This window comes from Barbatula barbatula (genome assembly GCF_947034865.1).
Source record: "Barbatula barbatula genome assembly, chromosome: 6".
NCBI lineage: Eukaryota > Metazoa > Chordata > Actinopteri > Cypriniformes > Nemacheilidae > Barbatula > Barbatula barbatula.
Genome location: NC_136765.1, coordinates 17,558,682 through 17,584,660, shown reverse-complemented (window position 1 = coordinate 17,584,660; position 25,979 = coordinate 17,558,682). Strand labels below are relative to the sequence as shown.

The following is a 25,979-nucleotide window of genomic DNA, read 5'->3' as shown; positions in this document are numbered from 1 at the left end:
TTTACTCACCCTCGTCATGTCAAACCTGTGTGATTTTCTTTCTTCTGCAGAACACAAAAGAAGATATTTTGAAGAATGCGGTACCCATTTACTTCTATAGTATGGATACAAAGCCAATGGCAAGTCAGTTGTTTACCAACATTATTCAAAGTATCTGTGTTCTGCAGAAGATAGAGACTCAGAGATACAGGATTCTCACAGAATTTTTGTTTTTGGTTGAACAATCCCCTTTCAGTTCTGTCTGTTACTCACACATCGCCATCAGATGATATAAAAAAACATTATATAGCATATGCTTGTCAAGATCAACAAGTGAGTATTATTTAAACTGTATTTGGAGAAAGAAAGTCATACTGCTTTGGAGTAATTTAAGATTGAGTAAATTGACATTTTATGAATTGTATTTTTTGAGGTGAATTATTTCTTAAACAACATGATTACAACCTAGTACAATAAAGGAACTTTTCTATAGTGAGTTTTATTTTAAAGAAGCCTAAACACACTATCACACATGTCATATCAGTGTGTATTTATAACTTGTACAGTACAGTATTTTGGGGAAGAACGACTGAGTTTATTTTTGCAATTTTTAACACTGCTACTGAAGTCGAAGTGAGCTGTGCTGTTATATATCACACTGCAGGGTCTGTGCGAACATGTCTGTTTGGTCGCTGTGGTCCTCTACGGCAGGGGTTCCCAAAGACCACCCGAGGGGGGCGCAAAAATCGCAGCAATCATTTTTTATTATTAAGAATAGCGTATTTAGTGCAACAAAACTTAAAAATATTAGTTCAATTAAAATTTCCCATGTGCATGCAGATTATTTTTCAGAGGGTCTTGAACCCCTGGCACTGTTATTTTGGGGGTCGCGGGCTGAACAGTTTGGGAACCCCTGCTCTACGGGTCGCTCTTTAAGAACAACCCTCATTAAAAACTTTGCAGTATTCTGAAGACAGCATGGTCCTTATATACTGAAACAGCATTTCTTCACATGGACTACTGTAAAGCACAAAGACGAGATTTGTAAAATTGCTGTAAAATATTATTTATGATAATAAAATATTTTATATACATTTTTGCTCTGACTTGTTTGGTGTGAATTTATATTTTTCTAAATGCTGAAGGGAAGGAACATGTAAATGACAGCACATCAGCGTTAAGTGCAGGGAAATTATTATATTATTTTCACTTTGAAGAGTGTATAATGTTGCATAATTATTCAGCGTTCATTAAGAGCGGTGTGACCCGTGTTGAAAACACACTGACACATACAAACACATCAAGGGCCTTGTGTAGTGTGTGGCGTCAGCGAGCCATTTCAATGTGACTCGTGGAAAGAGCAGGTCACACCTGACCTCTACAAAAATAAAATCATACACAGAGAGAGCGCGAATGAGAGATCAAGGCAGAGCTGTACTTTCTGACAGAATACATAAAACTCACAAATCAAGGGGACGTTTCACCACTTAAATAAACACGCATAGCACACACTGGAAATTTAGCGAACATTAATAATCTCCTTGTAAGAGAAAAATAGCGAGTCGTCTGACTGGATTCTGCATCTTTGGTTTTAATGGCAAGTTTAATTTATTAATTGCAATTTAGTGTCTAAACAAAACTTAGTTCATTGTTCTTTTAATACTTAATACATTTATACTCATTTAATAATTTTTTGCACAAATATTTTTTTTATTAATTATAATATTTATTAATACATTAATTATTAGGGCGGTCAAACTACTAATCGTGATTAATCGCATCCAAAATAAAAGTTTGTACACAATATACTTCTGCGTACTTTTGTTTTCATAAATACATACACATATTTAAGAAAACAATTTACATAAAAAGGAAAAAAAAATTATATAATTTAAATTATTGGTAAAGATAAATTAATGTAAATGTTTCATAAATATGTATACATGTCTGTGTACTGTGCATATTCATTTTGTATTTATAAACACATACACAGACATTAATTATGCAAACACAAACTTTTATTCTCAATGCGATTATTCGTTTGACAGCCCTATTAGTAATTGATTCATATTTCTTGCACTATTAATTTGCACAATAGTTGATCTGCTGCTCTGTTGCGGAGGCTTTTCTTTACTGTTTTGTGAAGAGAGCGCGAGAAAGGGAGAGAGATACTTTTTCTGAAGGGATTATGAATTATTAATCTGATGCCAATAAAGGTGCCGCAGTGACAAATCTCTTTAAAGTGTAATCCCCTTTATAACACAAATTTAACACTCTCTAAGGAAGTACAAAACAGGCTCAGATCAGTAATCCAATTAAACATACAGCAGCCTGAGCTGTTAGTAAGGAGATAAGATGTGAAAAACACAGAAAAATGAATGAGTGTAATGGATAGAAGAATGAGACAAGACGGAGAGATCAGCAAAGAAAGATCAGAGGGGCAAAACGAATGAGAGGATGGAAATATACACAGATGGATGGACACAGAGAGAGAGCCAATGATCAGGTTGTCGCCTGTATCCTGGCCGCTGATCAGAGACATGTGTCACCATCAGTGTTCAGACAAACTCATAAATAAAGCAGCGACAGGATTAGCCATCAAACACACACCTGGAGCAGCCCTGCCATTTCATTTCCACACATACTATTCAAATACATCACAGATACTACATAACAAACACAATTCAGCAGTTGACAGGAATGAACCTCTTTGTTTTCAGTCTGTATGATCCACAAATTGACATGCTGGCAAATTCTCCAAATCTTTACTGGTCATAATGATGGTAAAACTTTTAATACTATTGTCTCTGTAAAAAAACTTTTTTCTTGCATCGAATCAAAACCGAGTTGTTGTGACATCATCTCATGTCCCACTCGATGCCAACCTGAGCGAAGCAATAAAGGAAAGCAAGCATTGGAACGGCCACAGAGGACCAGCCTGTTGAAGAAAAAGAGAAAGACTATTTTAGGGTAGAGAGATACACAGAAATACTTACAATTATCATTTTTGTTTCATTCTATGAACTAACAACACTATTTCTCCCACATTTAAAAAAATATGTATATTTACATTTATTTGCAGCAAATGAAAACGGGAGAAACAGGTAAAAATTGTATAAAAGATGCTCTTTATTTTATCCGACCTTTAATACTGCAAAGAAAACAAGTTCATATTAACCTTTAAGCAACACAACAGTAATATTTGTACATGTGTTTAGGTTAAGTTTAAAAATTAGGTTTTGTGTGATAAAAGTTTTGTCATGCTGTCCGTCTTTTACATTGCTGTTGGACACAATACATCTCGAAAAGCTGATTAAATGAAAATTTGAAATGGTCTCTTATTTACCTAAAATCATGCATGCATGTATAAAGTAACACATAAAATATACAACAACAACTTTATTTTAAACAAATCAAACTCCTCACTCAAAAGTGATTAAGTTATATATCTGTATAATCACTGATGCCTCTCTATGGGTCTTCTAAGAGCCCCAAGCTCTTAAAAAACACACAGGACAGGTGTGTGTGTGTGTATGTGCTGTCTCTAGTGGCTTCATTAAAAAGACTTGCCTTGTTTCATCAGGAAGTGAAGAAACAAGGATGGAGCAGAAGGGAAATGACAGAGAGAATAAAGGGAGTGGGGCTTGTGCAAACGGTTACACCTCATTGTCCTTTAGTTGCTGGAGTTTGGGTACTTAATGTATTTTGTCATATCAACTGCAGACACAGAAACAAAACACTAAGCTTCATATTAATCATGTTAATAGTTCATGTTAATAGTTTCTTTAACAACAGCTCAGATCTCATGTTTCATTTATGTCGGGTTGCATCCATGTGTATGTGTAAAAGTATTGATCTCTTTGCGCTTTTATGCTGCAGTCTAAACACCGACTCAAAACTAATGGGATAAAATCTTTCACGGTCTTTCCCTCAACACACAGATCTCCATCATCAGATATCCATAACCTGTGTCATACCAAATCCACCTCCAGTGAAGAGCAGACACACGTACAGAGAAACTCAAAATGAATTCAAATCACAATCATAAGCACATAAATGTAAACAAAAAGAAACATATATTTTACATTTCAAATCAGTGAACAAAAGTCTAGGATATGACTGCAATAATAAAGCGAGTAAAAACTAAACTACTCATTACTTATTGTGAGTCCCTGTCTCCGACAGCTCTCTCTCCTGCAGTACTGTATTCACCAGCTCCTCCCACCTCACACTGAGAAGCACAAAGCCTCACTGTCTGAATTTTGATTGGCAGCTGCTGTGGGCAGTGGGTTGGATCAGCATGAGCGCCAGTCTGAGATGTCAAGAATGAATGATGCCATAGTGACCGATGGCAAGACTCTGCGGTTTGAATGGTGCCCCAATGGGAAATGTGAATAACAGCTTCCAGAAGCTTCTGGAGACAATCACCTTTCTTTATGTCACCCATGGACTTTATTCACACCTCTCTCTATCATGGGAATCTTCTTAGATAAATGTCCTGATGCCTTCTGGTGAGTCAACTACTGTTTAATGAGTCCTGAGTTAAATAGATCAAATATTTTTTCTTAAAAGTGTTAGAAATATAACTGTTTTTGGATAGAGATTGCATTCACAAAAAGTAATTTTTAGATGACTACGCATTTCATGGCTAAGGACAGCCAGAAAAAGTTACGTTCCCAGACCTCAACTTCAAAATTCCAGTTTTTCTATGATAGAAGGAACCCTGTCGATATCCATTTCAAAGCACAAAATCACTAATCTTACAAGAGTAACCTCTATGTTTATGATCTACAGCACATCTCGTACGTGCCACGAAAACAGTGATTCAGCTCATCATGCTCGGAACACAGCTTACATTTTGAAACACTGCAACATTTAAGCGACAAAATATGAAAATACTAAGCTTTCTCAGCGGCTGCAGCTGAATTATAAACAGTTTTAAAGGGAAGAAATCTCACTGGTGTCGATAATGATGGATGCGAGTCTCAAACACAAGGGTGTTCAGATTTAAATGACAAACCTTGGACAAACACCCTTTTCCAGAAGATTTTACCCACATGGATTCCACCCAGAAACACCAGATTGGACAGAATAAGCATAGCGGTAGAAAAGGCGTAGATGAGTGCAATGCCCCGCCTCTGCATCCGTGGAGACAGACAGCGCACCTGTTGCAAAAGAAACATACAAGAAATGTATTAACGTTAGTTTATCTATAATTTTGTTTAATCCACGCTGTGTTAAAATCTACAAAGAGTTTATTTAAAGGTCAAGTGTATGCAATTTAGCGGCATCTAGTGGTAAGGTTACCAATGGCTCACTCCACTGCTCACCCCTCACTTTCAAAGCACTACGGTGGCTCACACAGGACTAAGATGTTGACGCATTTTCGTTTTTTTCTTGAAGGAGATAACGTATCTATGAAAGCACTCTGTAGAGCAGTTTTCCGTATAGGGATGCTGTAGAAACAACATGGCGAATTCCATATAAGGGGACCCGCGGTGTATGTAGATACAAATAGCTCATTCTAAGGTAATAAAAACAACGCTTCATTATGTAAGGTCTTTATACACCTGAAGACATAGTTATGTATATTATATTGCATTTCTGTCAATAGATCCTCCAAAAAATTACACACAGGACCTTTAAATTAGCTGTAAAACACAGTTCACTCAAAACTCTCTTTAATTTAAAGTTGAGATTCAACAAGAGTAGTGTATGTGTTTATGCTCACAATAATATGATGAAGAGGAGGAAATGAGAACAGTAGTGTGAGCGCCTTCTCAACCGACACTCCGACCCAGTTCAGCAGGGCCCAGCACTGCAGGTAGTCATGGCAACCATGCCAGAAACACACAAACCCGAACGGCAGCGCCGCAGAGACGAGCTTCCGGAACACACCATGACGTGAGCCGCCCAACGGCACGTATATGTACCTAAGATCACCAACAAATCACATTGTAGATACATTTTGAGGAATCAAGTAAACTTCAGACTCTATCGTACAGTATGGGACAGAATTTCTCTGATTTTGCACGATACTGTAAATGTGCAAAGAGAGAACGTGTTGTTAGATGAGATACTGTGTGTGAAACTGCCTCCGGTCCCCCTCAACAATGATAACAGACAGCAGAGAGAGATTTCCTTAAACCTGTTCTCTCGCTTTCAGTCTGTCTCTCTTTCTTTCTACAGTGTAGTAGTTTTCATTTCAGGGCTGAGAGATCAGCAATCTGTTCTAATGAGGCTGTTGGGATAGTGGAGGACTTGACTTGTGTGCGAGCGAGATTGTGAAGAGGATAAGATTAGCCTCTGACCAGAGCTCCAGCTGACAGCGTGTGCCACAGTGTGTGAAGAGTTCAAGAAAAACAGGATCAACATATATCTGCCTTGTTTTGGCCCGCTTTAAATATTCCAGTCTTGTTTGCGCCCCTCAACGTACCCTTTGGATTGAAGTGGATCTTGATGTGGTTTCATTGATACATTAAACTGGTGGTTTATTTTTAGAATTAACTGTAAATATGTTTTATAATTATAAAATATCAGCATTATATTAGAAAAAAGCAAGATATTGAGAATTTTTTCTAATTCACAGGAAACATCTTTGCTATTGCCAATTATTTATAATGCTAGCTATAGGTAAATAGTCCATATTAGGAAAAGTGGTATCTGTCTACTCTCTCTCTCTCTCTCTCTCTCTCTGAGAATACTTGTATATGTTTGAGATCAATTGCAGATTGCAGACCATTCCACAGAACCCTAAGATGCCCTAACGGCACCAAAATAAAGTTGTTCACATTGACAACAAATCTATTACAATGTCCCTTAAATCAACCATCAGCAATGTTTAGTAAACTACAATAAATATTTTTAGACCCTAAGGGTTCTCTCTACAAATATTAAATTAATTAAAAACGTTCTTCAAACGTACTGTTTCGTAACACTGGTCCTTCTTTCATTGGCCACTATCCCGGAAAAGCATGCCCATGCATGAACCAGAGAGACAACGGAAGAGCACGCCCATCTGCATGTGTCATTCCAGGAGACGCTGTAGTGAGCGCCGTGCATGATAGTTTATTGTAGTTGTTTTCGAACAAGAGCTTATAATGGCACCGAAGAAGTGTGTTTTTGGATGTGAGGGGAAAAAGCCTTGTTTGTTTTCCAAAGGACTCGGTGTCTCGACAGCAGTGGATGCAGTTTGTTAATCCCGGCCAGAAACAGAGTTCGGAAAATGTGTTTGTTTGTGAATGTCATTTCGAAGAAGATTATTTCTCAAACAAGTCCCAGTTTAACTCCGTTACTATAATGGAGCTGACTGAAGCAGTTTTCATCCGAGTAGGCTCTTTCTCATCCAAAGGACCTACAAAGTTTTTATTTCCTCTGCTGTGTGTGTTGGGGTGGGACACATAACTGATTTTGATTGGTGTGTGTGTGCGAGTAGGGTGGGAGATAACCACATAACTGATGATGATTGGCTCAGGTAAGGTAAATTTTCATCTTTTGCCAACAAGAGGCAGAGTAGGGTGGGTGTTCACACACAAACACAGTCGCACAGAGTAACGTTACACCAATCAATGCCTTGGAGTCAGAGCAATGGCAAGAGAAACCATTCAAAATGTAGCTTTCGCAAACTGGATATATTAGCACTACTTTTCTCTCGTTATGGTGAAACACAAGACATGTGTATTTAACGTGCAACTTATGCCCAGGATCCACATCGTCACATGCCGCCACAAAATTTGTAAGTTAGCGGAGACCTTATCCATACATTTCCCCTTTCACATGTTTTCCAAATGCCGCCTATCCACACTGAAACGTGCTGAAAACATATAAATCCATGCCGCACAGGAAAACATATGACGCTACAGCCTGCTGGCATTTGTTTATTTTCAGTCTTTTAGCCGGCGATTGTAGAAATATCAGTATTCCCCATTCACGCCTTGTTTAAATTACGTAATAACTGCCCTAACTGCCCCTAGGCGCATTGCAAACATGGCCACCTAGTGGCTGTACTTCCCTAAACGTACTATGGCAAATCTCAACCTTTTTCGAGTCGCTATACGTTACTTGTCGCCAACGGTCACTGTCGCTTGTTTCGCTGGATGTCGCTAGGCTTCTATTGAAATGAATGACATCACCTTGCTTTGTTGCTGGGGGCTGCTGGCGGTCTAAACATTTTGAGACCTATATAAGTACAGTGACAGATATTTTATTACAAAAAAACTGTGTTTGATTAAAGAACGGAAGTCATATTTGTATGAAAGATCTTTTTCATTTATGTGTGAAGCAGTCCTTTGAATAGCCACTAAAAAGCTATGAAGAAATGATTGTTTTTACCTTATTATACTAGCTTACTATCTATATAGTATACTGTACATATCGACACTAAATTTCACACCCTGAATCTGTACTGCAGTAGGCAGTGAGGTCTCTGTGCTTCAAGATGCGTCTAATTGCCAAATTTGTCCGGTTATCTGCACTCGGATCATCACACAAAGAAACTACTGCTGTAAGTACCGTGGTACTTTATTTTGTATACTGTGCAACCGTTGTCTCTTTGGTTAAAGTGTTTTTGCAGAGCTCATGACTAGACGCTCTCCAGTCTGCAATGGTCTTTAAGCGTCTATTTTCATCAGGAACGAAAACAATATATATGCACAGACACAATAAAGATCTCTTGCTTCTGTGGCCGCCACAATATATCTCATCCATCTCTCTCTCTCTCTCTTATATAAGCTCATATGAATCGCATCTCTGATTTGATTGTTGTGAGCACATTTCAAAAGATAGAAGATGACACTTAACGGTTTGAAAGCGAGGCGTTCGAGCAGACAATAGCTGAACAGGAGAGGTGTTCTGTGTCTGTCTGTGGATGCTTTAAGATCGATGGTGAATCACATGCACGGAAAGCGAAGATCCTCTTCTACATCTCCACACTTCAAAACTCAGCTCTTCACAATTACTGAACATTTAAAAGCACATTAAGATCTCTCCAAGTGCCCTTTACAACACTCTCTCGCACACACACATACAGCCCACATTCACACTCCAATTATGCAGATCAGCTCTCTGCAATCACTACACATTTTAACAGAGAGAGAGAGAAAGAGAAAGAGAGATGGAGAAGCGGGTCAGGAGCGGATAGACAAAGGTTTAGTTCTCTTCCTGCAAAGGTGGTGCTTCAGCATGAAACTAAACTCAAGCCAGATATTCTTTCTAAAAAGGTAGAAAGGTTAGAGACGCAGTAAGAAAATTAAGCGAGAGGATTCTGAAAAGGGGTGTGGCGGCTATACCCAATTAGCTTTCTGATTGGTGGGAACTCCTTAAAGACAACCTTTGTAATCTGCCATTTGTGATAACCTTTAAACAAGCACGAGTGGAGTATTACTGTTTCATGTTGTACAGAAAATTTGAAAATATTTAGAGTTTTTGTGAAACACAGACCTTATGCCAGACATTTAACCAAAAACCCATAAAAAATGGGTTGATGAAACCTGAAGTGCTAAAACGCTAACTCTCTTTCGGATTTTGGATACATTTAAATTTACGCATTTGGCAGACGCTTTTATCCAAAGCGACTTACATTGCATTATCCTACATTGCACCTTTGTATAAAATTGCACATCAGAACTAAATTCTTTGATTTTATTCATTGTGATAAATTATTATTTATTCTCCTTAAGTCATGACTCGAAAACATCATGTTTCTAGTCACCGTGGTGTGCTAAGAAAATGTAAATATCAATGGGAATATACTTGGGAGATAATTAACTAACGAATTTCTAAGGTTGCCAATACACCATGGTGTATTAGAAAAACACTGTATATTCCACCCACACCAAAGAAATGTTAGAATATTGTAGAGGTTTAAACAAAAGATCAAAAGGAGAAACAATGCATATTTATTTTACAGCCTTATTTGCTCTAATTTACCAAGGGTGCCAATAATAGTGGAGGGCACTGTATATTAAAATATTCATGTAAATATGGTAAAATATTAAATCAAAGTTCCACAGACTCTCTGGTCTACGTTACTGGCACAAGCAGCATCATGCGTAACATTAATTTCCCATGTACATATTTACACAGACTGGCGAGTTTCCAGCGTGTCGGGATAGAATGAAATGCTTTTCATGCAAAATACATGCTAATACAACCCCGATCAAACATCTTTTGTCTGTGGAGATCGCAGCCCTGCCAGAGAGTGACAATACCAAACCCAGCAGGAAACGCAACCTGGGCACTCTCCAAAACCACAACAATGATCTTCCCATACAGCACGAGGACATCAGAATATTAATAAAGTGTCAGGAAATGCTACAGCTGAGCAGACGAGCTTACGCCAGGACCTGAAGAGGCTTTTTATTTTTGAAGAGCTTACGACTCAATAAACCTATCCCAGGCCCTGAGAGTATTTATACGCAAAAGAAAAACTGAAATATTAATATTGCGAGACATTGGAAACATTTGTCCAGCCCAGGCCTGACTTCCTTCCTCCCGCAAACTACACTGTGGAGAAATAAATGTGTCATAACTATACTCTTGGTGTTATACGTATACAGCCGCAAAAATTTAGAGACCATTCCAACTTTTTATTATTTAATCAGCATTTCTAGATGTACTGTGGTCATTCCAGTCCAGCATCTGTTGAATTTCAAAGAAATCAAACAAAGTAATTCAACAGCAATGTGTAAGACTGACAGCATGAAAAGACAACTGTGATAAAAAGCCAGGTTATCACATAAAAATATTTTTGAACTTTTCCTAAATAAAATTCAAATATTACTGATGCATTGTTTAAAAGTGAATATGAACTTGTTTTCTTTGCAGTATCTTAGATCTGAAAATACACAGCAAAACAGAGTTTTTTTACTGTTTCTCCAGTTCTGCAAATAAATGCTAATAGAAACACTTTTTTTTTAATTTGGGAGAATATAGTTAGTTGTTCACAGAATAAAACCAAAACAAGAAAATTTCAGAAAAACTTAAAATAATTATGAAATGTTTCCGGAGCTGTTCTTATGATAACTATATTTATAGAGTAACTGCGTGAACATTGATGCATGAACTCACATGACAAACATGCATCGCTAGCTGTCCACAAACAAACTATAAGAAATGTATCAGTGCTGTTTGTGTAACCTTTACGCAGTGCAATCTTGCAAATATTGTGCGAATCAACATTTGCTGCTACTCATTATTATTGGCATAATGATATCAAAGATTTACATTCGACAGTTAAACTGCTGTTTAGCGATGCTGTGCATTCAAACATTACCTTCCTAGAGAGCAGTACATATAGCATTTTTCCATTTTGTACAAAACTAAAATCGTTTTTGACAGGGCATGATCAGAATGATCATTTTCTGCCAACTGTCTCCAACCGTAAATCCAACCGCACAATGGGCAAATGGTCTCCGGCATTAAAAGCAGACGAGAGGACGACTTGTTAAAAAACTTGCGGGACAATCTCTGCATCAGGAGAGATCAAGCCGAGCTGTGTCCCTGGACTCTTGTGTGACCAATCATGACTTGTGCCAAATTTATCCATTGTGTCTTGCTGAAGTAAAAATGGTTCATTATATGCAGCCAGTTCCCAGTAACAGTGATGGCCTGGGTATGTGGAACACACCCCATTATGAAGCTCATTTGCATAAAATTAGATAATACTGAGGCGAAATATATATAATTAACTAATTTCCATTTATATTTGGATGTAAATGAGCCATTTGGTGAGTTTATTTTCTTACAGAGCTATTAAATGTCTAGTGTCTCTCCCACTGTGCCAAATCTGTGGATCACGTTTTAAAAATCACAAATACATTACGAAAATGTTCCCTAATGGTTTAAAGTCCATCTGTCAAAGTGACAGCTAAAGCAACATTCATTTCAACGGCTGCTGAGAGTGTCTTCTGTATCCATCATCAGAAAGATCATTTGTATAATGTTTGTAATAATTAAATCACAGCTTAATGTGCAGAAATTCTAAGCAAGCTCCTAAATGTATTAAACACTTTGGATCAGTGAAGCGTTCAAAACGTTAGGAGAGGTGTTCGGGAAAACCATTCCATGTCTGCAATATGACGGCTTTATCACATTAAACCATTCTGTTATGTTTGGTAAAAGGAGTCTTGATATATTCAGCAAGAAAAATGATGATAACAAATATATAAAGTATGATAAGTACCTAAAGTAACCTGCATTGTTGTGCATCTGCATTTTCTGAGATGTTTAAATAGAAGTTATTGATAGTTTTAGGAACAAAAACTGGGTCCAAACTAGCTAAAATAAAGTTTCCAAAGTTTTAAAGGTGCATACAATGATGGTTGCAAGTTACAGTTAAATCTTGAAATATTCCTATATCTGTTAATGTTTAAAAACTGAAAGTGAGCGCAGATCAAGCTAGAACAAAAGAAAAGGGAGGCTATAAATCCAGCGGCGTATTATGCCAGAATTATGTACCCGAGGCATGTAATTGTTCTCTGATTATGGTTTTTGATTATGATTATTATTCATGTGCTTTTCAGTCTGTAAAAAGAAATGCGTGTCCATAACCTAAAAAAATATCTCTCATTCTCTCTGAGAAACACACCCACAACAACCCACACAAAACAGGACAAATCTTACCTGATGAGCCATTTGTAGAGCCCCACATCAAAGTGTCTGAAAAGCAAAGGACAGTAATGAGAAACTCAAGGGTTAAACACAGATGGTGCACTAACACAAACTTCCGAAGAACACGATAACACAAACAATTTGTGTTTAATACGTCAACATCTACAGCCAGAACTGACAAAAAAAGAAAATCTGCATAAACTAGATGCTTGAGAAACCCGTTTTAATGAATCTCTAGGTGCAAACGGTGGCATTTCCGGTGACAGTTACAGTACTGGGAAACATTTCTTTTTCCAAAACTGCTTATCGCAGAGCAGTTTTGCTCTTTGTCTGGTTGAGCTGAAGCCTGAAACTGAGTTTTGTGGTGTGAGATGCACATAATCGTTCAAATATTGATCAGTGTGGCAGCAGTGATCTTCGCAGTCATATAAAACTAGATTGTTCCATAATTTGTAAAAGAAAAAGGGTTTCTTGTCTTTGCAAAGCCCACCAGCATTATGCTAGAGTGGTTGTTTGCTTGCTAAGGTGTTTATTGTTAGCAATTTTATCATCAGCTTTGATTTAACTGCTTAGAAAAGTAATATTCGCACAACATGAGCTTTCATTTATGCCCATTAGTAATGAGTTACACTCAGATATGTAATACCTTCAGAAAATGAGATTCATCAATATAACAGTATCTGAATCTGATCTAGACATGATCTCCTAAGATGAAGAAAGAAGGCGAAGTCACACTGACCTCCTTTCAGTTTTTCAGATCACACCTGGTATCAGACAAGTACTGTAGCTCATATGAAAACATCATGACAGCAAAATATTGATCTGACCCTTTTGTGACTCACTTTTTCTTTTTCTCCATCAGTTTCTCTGAGCAGATGTGTCTTCAATGAGTGAACACAGGCCATTGTTTTAGCCGCAGATATTTTGATCTTGTTATTTTGACCTTGTTATTTTGAATTCTGCAGTGAGAATGACACCGAAATAACAGTTTTGAAGTAATAACTAACATTAGGCTACAATGAAAATACTTCCATTATTTTCCTCATTTTTGAGCCGTGATGCTGGAACAACTAAACAACAGAAACTGTACTGAAGCTATTTAAAGAGACATTATCTTGACTCATATACGTTTCTTGAGCATATTACTGTGCAAAACAGTGTCATATATTAATGTCTTTCCAAAGTAGGGATGTCCAAATAAATAAAAAAATCTGAAAAAGATTGTGTTGTCAAATTTGACAAGCTCTTTTTAATACTTTTTATTGGTTAGATATTTACATAATAATAATATTATTAAAAAAGGTCAAATGAACTCTCACAATCCACACTTGAGTGAATCTCACAATCCACGTTGAGTGTTCATTTGACTGTTTAGAAGGACAGCACGATATAATAAACCGAAATGTGCCATTTCAGCACATCACTATTTGTTGGACAACAGCGTGTTGCTACAAGTTACAACAACTTTAAACAACTAGACTTTGTAGCTCAGTCCAAGGAATGCATGTACTGATAAAAAAAAATAAAGCGTCAAAAATGTAGTTAGTCACTGAATAATGAGCTTTCACCTTTCAAAACAAACAAAATATTTAAATGGATGAGGAAGAAGGGAATGTTTATCTGAAAACTCCTTGGATGAGATGATGCTCCGTTCTACAGAGAACATCGTCTCATCCAATTAAAGCAATCACAAAACAGAACAACAGACACTTTTCTAGCCACGGGGCTTTCATCTGCAGTTCATTCTGTCGCTTATTTAGTCCAAACACACACGGACCCCAGACACAGCCGTAAAGAGCTGGTGCTGCCTGCTTCTAAAAACAGGAGACAAACTGCGACGTGCCAGCAGATGGATGTTACCAAGCTGGAGAGCTCCGATATTACGTTTTCATGAGCTCACAGGCTGGCAATAATCAAACTGTTCTGTAATTCATCAATAACCCGACGGTGAACAAACTAAAAACAAGAAATGGTGCTTCACAAAAACATTCATCCGAATAGAGAGGGCGTATAAGAGAGAAGGGCGATTATGAGTAGAACGGGTTTGGTCTGGGGCCTGCGACACAATAATGAGTCCTAAATCAGATTGTACAGAAGCGTTTGATTCATATCAGCGCTTCTCGGCATTCATTAGCGACTATTGATGAAATCTGCTTTGGCTCCAGGGAAATAAAGTCATCTGCTATGGCTCCAGGGATATAAAGTCATCCGGGAAGACCAGGAGAACAGACTATACAGAAGTCATTTCACTCAACTCTACATTAATAAAACAACGTGACTCGACCATTTAAGGCTGAAATGCACTCTACTCGAGTAGCAAGCATGGTTCTTGCTTGCCAATACAATTCGTAAGTGTGCGGTACTGTACTCACTCAAGGAGACAGTTTCTGTCATCCTTTATTCAAACTCATTTTGTATGTGACTCTTTCTTCCGTGGAGCATAAAAGAAGATATTTTGAGAAATGTCTCAGCGGTTTTGTGTTCTATTCATACAATGCATACATTCTTCAAAATATCTTATTTTGTGCTCTGTGGAAGAAAAAAAGTCATAGAGGACTGGCATAAAGGTGAGTAACAATGAATTAATTTTCATTTTGGGTAAACTATCCCCTAAGCATAGCAACAAACTTCCATACTCAATAAGCGACAATGTGCTGTGGGATTCAAGGTGTTCATCTAAAAATAAAAAAACCCATGATTTACTCACCTGCATACCTTTCAAACTCAAGACTTTTTTTTATAGATATACAGCTTTTGAAACAGCCATGGAGGATAAAATAGGCACTCATGTCTGGTGTCATTCATGAGCTGTGAGTCACACAGTGATACATGAAGCTGAGATCGAGATACGCATCGTAACAGGTTCACTCAATACTCTTCTGTTTTACACCTCATCATTGAAACAGGCCTGTCAGAAACGGTCTGTTAACAGATTCTCCACATCATCATATTGAACAAGAGGTGAGCTGCCCATTTATGAAACAGCTGTGATAAAAATTAAAGTGATAATTCACCCAAAAATTGTCATCATTTATTCATCCTCTTGTCATTTCAAACCTGTATGTCTTTCTTTTTACCACATGACACAAATTAAAAATTTTAAGAATGTTGGTAATTGAACCACGGCGGTGCCCATTCACTTCTATTGTATGGATACATTGCCAATGCAAGTCTATGGGTGCCAGTTAACAATAATCTTTGAAATTTCTTTGTGTCCTGCGGAATAAAGAAAGTAATACAGGTTTGAAATGACATGAGGGTGAGTAAATGATGACAGAATTTTCATTATTAAACCCTTCACTTTAACCCCTGGCCGTGAGAGACTTTCACAGTTACACATGTAGACATGTGTACTGTATGTGTGCGTTTGTTTTCTTTAGGAAGACAACAGCTAAATAAATGTTCCAAATTATGTTATTTATATGAACAAAGGAAATGGTTTCTAAAAGGTTTCTCAACACAAGTCAAAGAAACGTTGTCATGGTAATAGACAAACAGTGCGTGTGTAGTAAGAATGATAAGATAACTATAGATAGGAGTCAGCAACATGGTGTAGATAGAACTACACTAACTGTGTGTTGTCTAAACGAACAGGGTTTTATAACAAGTTATAAACCTTTCAACTGCAGGCCATGCCAGTAAATCGCACCCATGCACAGACAGCAATAAACACATATACCCATCACTAGTCTGAACTCCACACTAACTCTTGAATTGGATCCAATGGCGACCTCCTCTCTCTTTTATTCTCTCTGTTTTTCTTCAATGCCTTCTCGCTCTCTGTAGGACATTTGTACTGTAATCAGAGACTCATGTTGGCCTGCCATCCCGCAGCACGGGGTGCTAACTCCGCTTGGTGTGGTGCATCCGGGCAGATCTAAACCATTAAACACAGAGAAGTGTGTGTGTGTGTGTGTGTGTGTGGATTTTTCGAGGTATATGACACAGCGCGAGTGTGCTGAGGCTCTGCTGAGTTGTTAGAAAGGAAGGGCGAGCGCATCTGAGCTCTGTTGCTCCGTGCGGGATGAAGGCCAGACAAGGTCCCGCTAAAGTCTACAGCACACGTCTATTTCCTTACAATTCTCATTTATCACACTCCAAACTCCATCAGCTTTAACAGCACTCACATACACTAGTGCTTAACCTTTCTGGCTCTCATAGTCTCAGCGGCTGTCGAGAGCTTGGTTCTGCTGATGTACACTAACCATGCAGCTTTATATGGGAAAGTGATACTCTTTCCAACAACTAGAGTGGGTGCCAACGAGTGCGGTTTAATTATTTGGCTATGGACAATTAACTGGAAATCATTTCATCATGAAGCGAAAAATGTGACCCGTCTGTGAAAATACAGCTAAAGTCATTTTTGGGTGATTTACTGTTTTCTACATAAAATCACCCTACATCATGTAAAGAACATTCTGTGTAAGTATAATCTTGATATATTTAATACTGACAGAGTAAGGCCATGTTCAAGATTGAAATCATAGTGAAATCATTGGTTGATATGTAACATTGAAGCTAATTATCTCATAATAAGATTCATAGATTAGACTTTAGCCTGAATTTCACAGGAAGGGTCACAAATTACAATTGCATCTTTCAAAATACATAATAAATTAAAATGGGAAATCTGCTTAATTTCTTTTGTTTGGTCGTTTCATTTCTTTTATGTACTGGTGACGGATACCAAGTTTTGGCAAAATACTACTGCAGTAATAATAACTGTCACTACTAGCTTTAACTATAGTAAACAACTATTGTAGTAGTAGTAGTAGTAGTAATAATAGCATTCTGGCAGAAACTATGGCTACCATGGCATATTTTTGTAAGTAATGACAAAACCACATCAGTGCTCCCTACATTCTTATTCGGAGTGTGATTCAATGGCCAATCTGACTGATGACCTTATTTAGTAGTCACTATAGTAATGCTATTGTGATTTAATTTGGCAACAATAAACATGTGCACTCTTAAAAAAGGTGTTTCAAAATGTTCTTCGATGCCATAGGAGAACCTTTTGGTTTCATTAAGAACATCTAACATCTGAAGAATATCTGTTTCACAAAAGGCTCTTTGTGGTGAAGGTTCTTCAGATTATAAAAAGGTAAGAAAGAGATGGTACGGTTCTTTAATGGTTCTTCTATGGCATGGAGTGTAGTGAAAATCTAATACTCAGACAGCCCTGACTTAAAGTATTTATTCATGTAATAAATGAATCTTGTTAGTGCAAAAGCCCATGATATTAGTAGCATTTTAATTTAATGTCATTAATGTGCGCATTATCTTATTTTCAAAGAGTCTCCTTCAAATACATACAACACAAAAGCAACAGCACATCTACACTGCTGTTGACTTAAAGACCTTTCCAAAGCATTCAACTTTCAATCTGTCTAACTTCACAAAGCATTTACAGTAAAATCCAATCAGCCGAGAGGAAGCTTGCATGTATGAGCCTGTTTAATGTCTTCTCCCGGGACACCGGACCGCTAGGAAGCCGAGCACACAACCCCATACGCTTGAGCTGTGGCGTTTAGAGCAAGAGAACGCCTAAATCTTGTTATGTTGTCTTAATGTGCTTATATATATATATATATATAGATGTAAGTGAGTCCTACTGATACCAGTCACTTTATGGCTTAAACCAATAAGAGCGAATGCAGCGCTACTCTGCCCCCTGCTGGTACACGGACACACTGCAGGTGGCGGCTGAGGCAGAGAAGTCAAAGGTTGGTGCTTTTATGGTAAGAGACAGAAGTGTCTGTTGTACCTCCACATCCCGGTGAAGCTGTACATGATACTGACACAGCGTGGTAATGCGGGCGAGTCCAATCCGTCCAGCTTGACAAACAGAGACACAGAGCCAAACAAGACCAGATACTTCACGAAGAAAAACTGCACTAAAGCAAGAGCCAACCCACCTGGAGGTGAAAGAGAGAGAGAGACAGGAAATAACTTGCACTGTATGACAGTTTTATATTAATGAACAGCTGTGTATGATCTCTAACAGAGACATTTGCCGTTGAAATAAATGGGATGTTACACGACAAGCACCATCTCCTATTGTGTGTCTGGGATATTTTCTATAAATATCTGTCTGTTAGTATTACAGTTTTTATCAATGCCAGTTGCTCGGCTGACAGAAAGCATACTGGATGTGATTTCAATTTTGCCATCTGGGCTTAGTCTTTGAGCCAATCATCTGAGTCGAAAGGAAAAAATGACATCACATCACACAAGCCCTTTAATAGGGAATATTCTGAGCTGTTATGTGAAAGGTTAAAGCGCTAAGTCAACTTCCGGTCTGTGTTTGGTTATAATTTAAATTCAATTAATATCTATATTTATTTATTTGAATATTTTTATGTATATTAATAAATCAAATTAAAACGACTCAACAGTTAGAGATTCTTTGCCGAGATCTATCGGAAGTTGTGTTTGGGCCACATAACGTTCGTTTACGTTGTTGCCGCTGAAACATCAATAGGACTTTGGAATTGAGTTGTTTGCAAAAATCGAATACATGAAAACTTTTAAATGGTTGTCAATTGAGAAAGGTGCATTTTGTCTCATGAACACAGTGTCAGCAACTGTGCCATTATAATAAATGACCCAATTGTCTATGGTTTCTTTCAAATTATGGTTTAAGATGCTACATTAATTTCACACATTATATTTACATGTGATGTCCTTAAATTGGCTAGCAAAACATTTTGTTGCATTCTGAATGATGTTAGAATCAATTCGATACTTCAGTTACATCTCTAGCTTAAATCAACTCTCACTCCCTTTCTCACCCTCTCTGTGGTTAGATGCTGAGAACTGTATCTGTCTTGTCTCATAATCCCACTGGTACGGAGCTAAAAGCTTTCAAATATACACATTTCTGCTGAGAGTCTGTTCTGTATGAAACACAGGCACAAAGCGGCAATAATGACTCGATGTTCCAGGCTGCTGCTATACAGTCCTCTGCTCCCTTTTGCAGAGTCTGTGAATCAAAGTTCAGACAGCGAAAATCAGCAACTTCCACCGATCAATAAACAGCAAAGGAGTTGGATGAGGGCTGCACATGGAAAAACACAGATGAAATTGTGTGTGTTTCAATGTGAACATCTGTGCCTTATAATAACGCTATTAGCACTTCCAGGGTGCAAAACCCTAAATAACACCAGTTATACCCTAACAGCTTGAATCAAAAGAAACATTCATTTGATTAAAATGAACTAGAATAGGCATATATACTCTCTCACACAGACTTACCCAGCGCCCAGGGTGGAAGGACCTCCAGGTAGGTTTCGTTGCCCTGGATGGCGTGCATGTACATGAAGTGGATCATCATTTCAGCTAAACACCACCAAATGCACAAACGCAGGATTCCACCTAACACATACGGCATGGATATTTTACACACCGGCCGCCCTACCTGCAAAGACAGAGGAAACGAGAGAAAGTTACATCTTTTTCTTCATATCCTACATAGTGAAAACTTATTTGGGCTTGTTTTCTGCTGACTCGAGAGATTTGGCAGTAAGATCTATATCAGTTTACAGATTTTTGCAGTGCATTCTGGGTCTTTTTAGGGAACACGCTTTAATGCACTGCTAAAAGGTTTCGACAATCGAACAGCCTTAGAAATGACTGACTCCCTGGGCAGTGTACTTCCTACTGAAAAATCAACTGGACTGAGACACAGTCCCTGCACCTCTTTATATGAAATGTTTTGAAATGTCTCCACCTGTTCGCTGAAGTCCTTGTAGGTCATGATGGGTCCATTGTAGAACAGAGGGTGATAGAAGCAGTAGGCTGTGAGCTTGTAAAACTGTGAAATGAGTGGCTTTAGTCCTTTATTTTGTAGTGGGGGGCAGCGGTGGTTTGGCCCTCCAGCCTCCAGGGGACTCCAGCAAAGCTCCAGACTAAAGCTTATGCAGCGCAAACCACAAACGGCAGTACTGAAGAGCAGCAGGAAATACTGCTCCTCAGAAGCGTACCAGCCACGCTAGAAAAATTAAAATAACTAAATTAACACAAAATGCTAAATATTACATTAAACTAAAGTGCCTCATAAAAAGTGTTATACAGCACATAATACACACAGGTATACCTAAAACCAGAATTAGTAACATTTTACCCATGTTTTACTCACCCTCAAGGCATCCCAACTGAATATGGTTTTCTTCTTGATGAATAATGCAGTCGAAGTTATAATATGAAGTATCATTTTGCTTCCAAACGGAAGAATGGAAGTGAATGGGCTCCAAAAAGTGCATCCATCCATCAGAGAACTGCTAGACTCTGTGGTCTTAACAAAGGTCTTCTGAAGATAATCGATTCATTTGTTTAAGATAAATATCTATATTAACAGCACTATTAACGTTGATGTCTAGCTTCTGGCTTCGCGTGAACCAGGGGCTAGGAACCGTGTCAATCAGGTCTTTGATCGATGCCCATTCACTCCCATTCTACCGCTTGGAAGTAAAATGATATGTGGTATTATAACTTTGACTGCATTATTCTTCAAGAAGAAAACTATATTCAGTTAGGATGCATGGAGGGTGAATAAAACATATAGGGGACATATTGATTTGCAGGTGAAATAGCTCTTTGAAGGGTTTCATTTGACAAAGAGGATGAGTAAATGATGACAGAATTTTCCTTTTTCGGTGAACTATCCTATTAATAAAAGTACACGTGTGTGCTGCGTTTTGCAGCCCTAGTGGCATCAAATGGAATTGCAACAGGAATAGACTAAACGTACGTCCGCTACAATCTCAGCCAGCTAAGCCACTTCCGCTCTCACAGGGCTGAGGTACATTGTCACTAAGTGATAAGGATATGTTTACCAAAAAAGGTTCGGATTTTAATGAACTGACTGCACTACAGCTCAGCATTGTTTAGACCCACATTAAACTGTAATAGAGTAAAGAATCCTTTTTTCAAAAACACCTTTGTTTAACAGCCCGGTAGCGATCTGTGCCTTTGTCTGAACTAAACTAATACGATTAACTGGGCATGCTCAGAAGATTACCCAGCAGGGAGACCAAGCAGCAGCCACTCTGAAAAATAATGCTAAAAGCATTCTGAAATTAGTCATTGGCCAATGCACGGTCGCCGCATGAGTCTCCCTGTAATCTTGAGGCTTTTTGTAAGTGGCTGAGGTAAACAGGGATATACTAACGAAAAGAGGCATTAAAAGTGGTTAAAAATCACAACAGATTAAATGATAATTACATGATAATGACTGTTGAGCAGTAAATAATAATAAAGGTTTGGTCTTCACAATAAATTTTTCCCCCTTTAAGCAGATGTGTTATGACAGCAGTCAATCAATCTTTTAGTTTGCCTGTCAATCAAGTGATTTAGCAGATAAGAATAATATAACTGACTGAGGTTTTAGGTCATGTTTTGTTTCTGTTGTCTCACACAATAATGTTTTTACTTATATTTTTAACATTTCAAAACTACACACATCCCCTTCTAACTCTGTAAGTTTGAAAGTCATAAGTTCAGAGACTATTTTGCAAAACGCAGCCGATAATATACGCAGACATAGTGATGTAAATTCGGTGAGTTGTATGACACATATGTCAGTTTCCCTGTTTGTACAGGTGAGACTGTGCGGGAGTGTATGAGAGTTTATACATGGCCTGTTCGGTCCGTTTGTGTGTGTGAAGTCAACTGTGATGTTTAATCATGCAGGTAAGGTTCAGTCTCATCTCTATTCTCTCCGCGAACCTCTGCAGATGACTCTGAGAGTCCTTGAAACAGCACATATTCAGCTGGAGTTTGGTACCTCACGTACATGGGAAACGGGCATTACTGAACCCACACACATATTTACAAACCTGTAGGTCCTGGACGGCACTAATATTGAGCGTGGAGAGCAACAGGAGGCTACAACACCATGACAGGGCGGGGCTACGCAGCTGAGCAACAGCCAATGAGATGCTTAAATGCAGCATCAAAAGAACCACACCACGCACCCCGAGAAGCCAGCCGGCCGAGAGCACGCCATATATCATATAGACCACCAGTCTGTACTGTAACAAAAATGCATGGAGTGAAGATATAAACAATTACATTATCCGTCACATGCTAATAATTGGCTGATCACCATGAATTAAGCTTACCTGAGGCAGGTAATGAGCTGTCAGCCTAGATACCATAGCATGGCCAATCAGAGACCAAAGAAGAGACCGCCACGCCCACTCATTCCAAAAACTCCATTCAAAATCTGTGGGGTCCTAAAAAAAGAAAATCACACTGAGAGAAACATGCACACATACACAAATAATCCAATGGATTATGCTTTTAAAACAAACAGCACCATCGCTTCTTGGTAATACATCGGTCAAACGTGTCCTAATGTGTTTTCTCACCTTCTTAAACCCCCATATAAGGAATCCTCTCTCCAGCTGTACCTCTCTGTCCAGACTGGATTCATGGTCTGTCAATAACACACAGAAGACAGCAGCTTTTTAACATTTTTAGTGATCAGCGTCTTGGAATTATAAACTGATGACATCCATTTCACTTACTGTTCAATGTTATTGTATGTACAAGAACAGCTTTCTACATTAAGAATAACTCACTTTGTGACCATAGCCAAAAGCAAGTCATACACATTTCCAAATACATCGGTGAGAGTTAATGGTGGAAGAGGTTTTATTTAAACTTCGGCTTTAAAACAACTCAAATCGTTGGTTCTTGAATTTGGGTTTGTTTTGTGGAAATGGGCCTTTAAGATGTAATACAAGAATACAAGATCTCTTGCATATTCTCTGGACACCATCATAAAACTCATCCTCCCCTGCAATGCAGTGTCAGTTTAGTATTGAATTCTCTGCCCGCCCCACTCTTTTCTTCCTCCAGTTTCTCAGGATGGACCTCTCCTCACCCTGACAGAAGGTTTTCCTGCAGGGTGCACTCGTCAACAATGTCATACTCGCTCTAACTCTAAGAGTAGACGCAGAAGTGAGATCACAGGGCCATCTGGTGGTCACAACAAGTTATGACACAAAGACTGCTGACCACCGGACTGCATGTGTCATTGGCATCTTTGCTGTCTGATATATGGAGTTTTGTGTAGAGATCAACGAATGTGATTCAATGTGCTTGAAAATCTGAAAATCCAACCTGGCCCAGGAATAAGGGCTTAAGGTTAGCTGAAAAGATTATTTCTCACTTTAAATTCTGCCTGTTTCAGATTTGCCATAATTTTATAATTTCACAATGTAAAGCCTTTGAATAAAACCAGCTTTCCTTCTAGTGCAAGTGTTATTGCATTCAGATTTTGTTCCAAACTAATTTAGGAGAGCTGGATATTTTCATTATTGAAAAGACATTGGGAACTGATGATATTTAAGAAGGGCATGCTTCTCGAAAACTCATTGAATCGAACTGTAATGTTGTAATGCAGGGGGTCAGTAAATGTAGCTATGATTAAAACTAAATACATATATTTAGATACAGTGGGTACGGAAAGTATTCAGACCCCCTTTAGCATCTCTATTTGGAGTAGATATATTAAGATAGACTGGTCCTTCAAAATGCTGTTTGATTTAAGTCTACATCACACAAAATTTTAATTGGTTTAAAAAATGCATTTAGGCCTTTGGCCTTTGATACCGAAAGCTATATATATTGATGATGCTGTGGACTTCTTTTGCATATTTATTTTTGCACTTACTTTGAGTGGCATGTTTTGGTAGAAAGAGATAAAATGGCTTCTGCGTGTTGCCTTTTGCTGACCTGAGATCCTGTCGCACCACAAAATGACAGCACAACAATAACAATGAGCTCTCTTTACACCCTCGAGAAGCCCTTTTCAAACTGGCGTGTTATGAAAAAAGCCAATCTGTGCAAAGAAAATACATTGAATACTTATTCTGAACAAATGTACACAAATTCATTATTAAACAGGTTTATGACATGTTTAGAAATGGTCGAATATACGGTTTCTATATTGCTCTGTTGCAGTTGCGAGGTGTTTGCATAGTGGTTCTAATGAACAAGGATCTCATGATCTTTTGCAAGTGGCAGGTTTCAGTTTTTTCTAGGACACAAGGCAGCTCACCTTTGGAGAACTTGTGAAGCTGGTAGAAGGCATAAAAATGGGAGAAGAATGAAAGAATCCAGTAGGCCATCATCTCCAGCCGAGGTAGGGATGTTTGCAGCCACTTAAAAGGCATGAATGCTGAAGCTGCAGGTTAAGTGAAGATGAACAAACATAGGTCATCATTACGTAAGCCATCCAACTTCTGATTGGTCAATCATCACTACATTGGGTGTTCCATATGAAAACTGTTAGGATGTTTTTTATACAACCAAATTCAGATTTCTTTGTATCATTAGTTCACAAAAGAAATTTGTTTTCATCATTCCTCTTGCAGAACACAAAAAAGCATGAAACACAAACAGCAATGGTACCCTTTCGCTTCTATTGTACGGACACAAAACCAATGCAAGTGAATGCACAACCAATTTTCTTTGCATTGGTTTCCTTTGCACAAAACCAGTGCAAAGAAGAATTATCTTCTTTTGTGTTTTGCAGAAAGGCATACAGGATAAAAATGACACGAATGTCATCATTTACAACAATTTTTTTTGTTTTGTGGTGAACTATGCATATAATATATATATATATATATATATATATATATATTATATGCATAGTTCACCACAAAACAAAAAAAATTGTTGTAAATGATGACATTCGTGTCATTTTTATCCTGTATGCCTTTCTGCAAAACACAAAAGAAGATAATTCTATACATATATATATATATAATTTATAATATGAATATAACGTTACTGTCAACAGTCCGGTGCAGTTACAAAACCATTAACTTTTATTTTGAACATTCTGAAATGCAAAACCTTATAAGGGAATCTCCGTGCTACATATATTATAACCACCATGCTTTACTAGACATACATAAAAACACTAAAATATGAGAACCTTGTGTTCTTGGATAGCAATGTTCATTTAAACTCAGAGCGTCAAAGAAGTCAAGGCATTTATTTGACGAAACCATCAGCCGCAACTTTTAACTTCGCGTCAAATTAAGAAAACGTTCATATGACAATAATTTGACCGTATAACGTTCGCTAAATACATTGCGCTACTTACACATGAGCCTAAAAACTTCCGCAAAACGTTACCATGAAGCCTCGCCGACCTGGCTCCTGATTGGCTAAACCAACGAGTACGTATATCGAGTACCTTTAACCCCATAAGTACCATAAATGACTCTTGGGCAACCGATCGAAGACATTCTGAAATTCAGTGTTGCACTTCACAGGTAAAACATAATTTACAATCGTTCTAAGCGTCCGTTCAAGGTAAACGTGCATTACATCATAGACTATTTAAGACATCAGCATCCACCGTAATC

General features: G+C 38.0%; 1 protein-coding gene across 4 annotated transcripts; it reads right to left on the bottom strand.

Annotated features, from left to right (window-relative positions):
- Positions 1 to 1,981: 1,981 nt before the first annotated feature.
- hhat (hedgehog acyltransferase) lies at positions 1,982 to 25,794 on the bottom strand. Of its 4 annotated transcripts, none has more exons than XM_079458655.1 (12): positions 25,715 to 25,794; positions 24,659 to 24,784; positions 22,962 to 23,029; positions 22,713 to 22,826; positions 22,428 to 22,622; positions 20,321 to 20,581; positions 19,846 to 20,008; positions 18,356 to 18,506; positions 12,601 to 12,636; positions 5,711 to 5,912; positions 5,000 to 5,144; positions 1,982 to 2,917 (listed from the first exon to the last, which is right to left on the bottom strand). In XM_079458655.1, the coding sequence occupies exons 1-12, from the start codon at positions 25,716 to 25,718 to the stop codon at positions 2,838 to 2,840; spliced, it is 1,545 nt and encodes a 514-aa protein (XP_079314781.1). In that variant the 5' UTR covers positions 25,719 to 25,794; the 3' UTR covers positions 1,982 to 2,837. The 4 variants fall into 4 exon arrangements, with proteins under 4 accessions (XP_079314781.1, XP_079314780.1, XP_079314783.1 ...); XM_079458654.1 differs by having other exon boundaries at positions 1,984 to 2,917; positions 25,544 to 25,724; XM_079458657.1 differs by lacking the exons at positions 5,711 to 5,912; positions 25,715 to 25,794 and adding an exon at positions 25,544 to 25,665 and having other exon boundaries at positions 2,219 to 2,917.
- Positions 25,795 to 25,979: the final 185 nt, after the last annotated feature.

Coding starts and splice junctions, on each gene's coding strand:
- hhat (XM_079458654.1), bottom strand. CDS start 25,619: ATGGTTTCGTCAAATAAATGCCTTGACTTCTTTGACGCTCTGAGTTTA. Junction 23,030..24,658: donor GCTTCACAAGTTCTCCAAAG/GTGAGCTGCCTT, acceptor TGTTATTGACAG/ACCATGAATCCAGTCTGGAC. Junction 20,582..22,427: donor GTGCCGTCCAGGACCTACAG/GTTTGTAAATAT, acceptor TAATTTTTCTAG/CGTGGCTGGTACGCTTCTGA.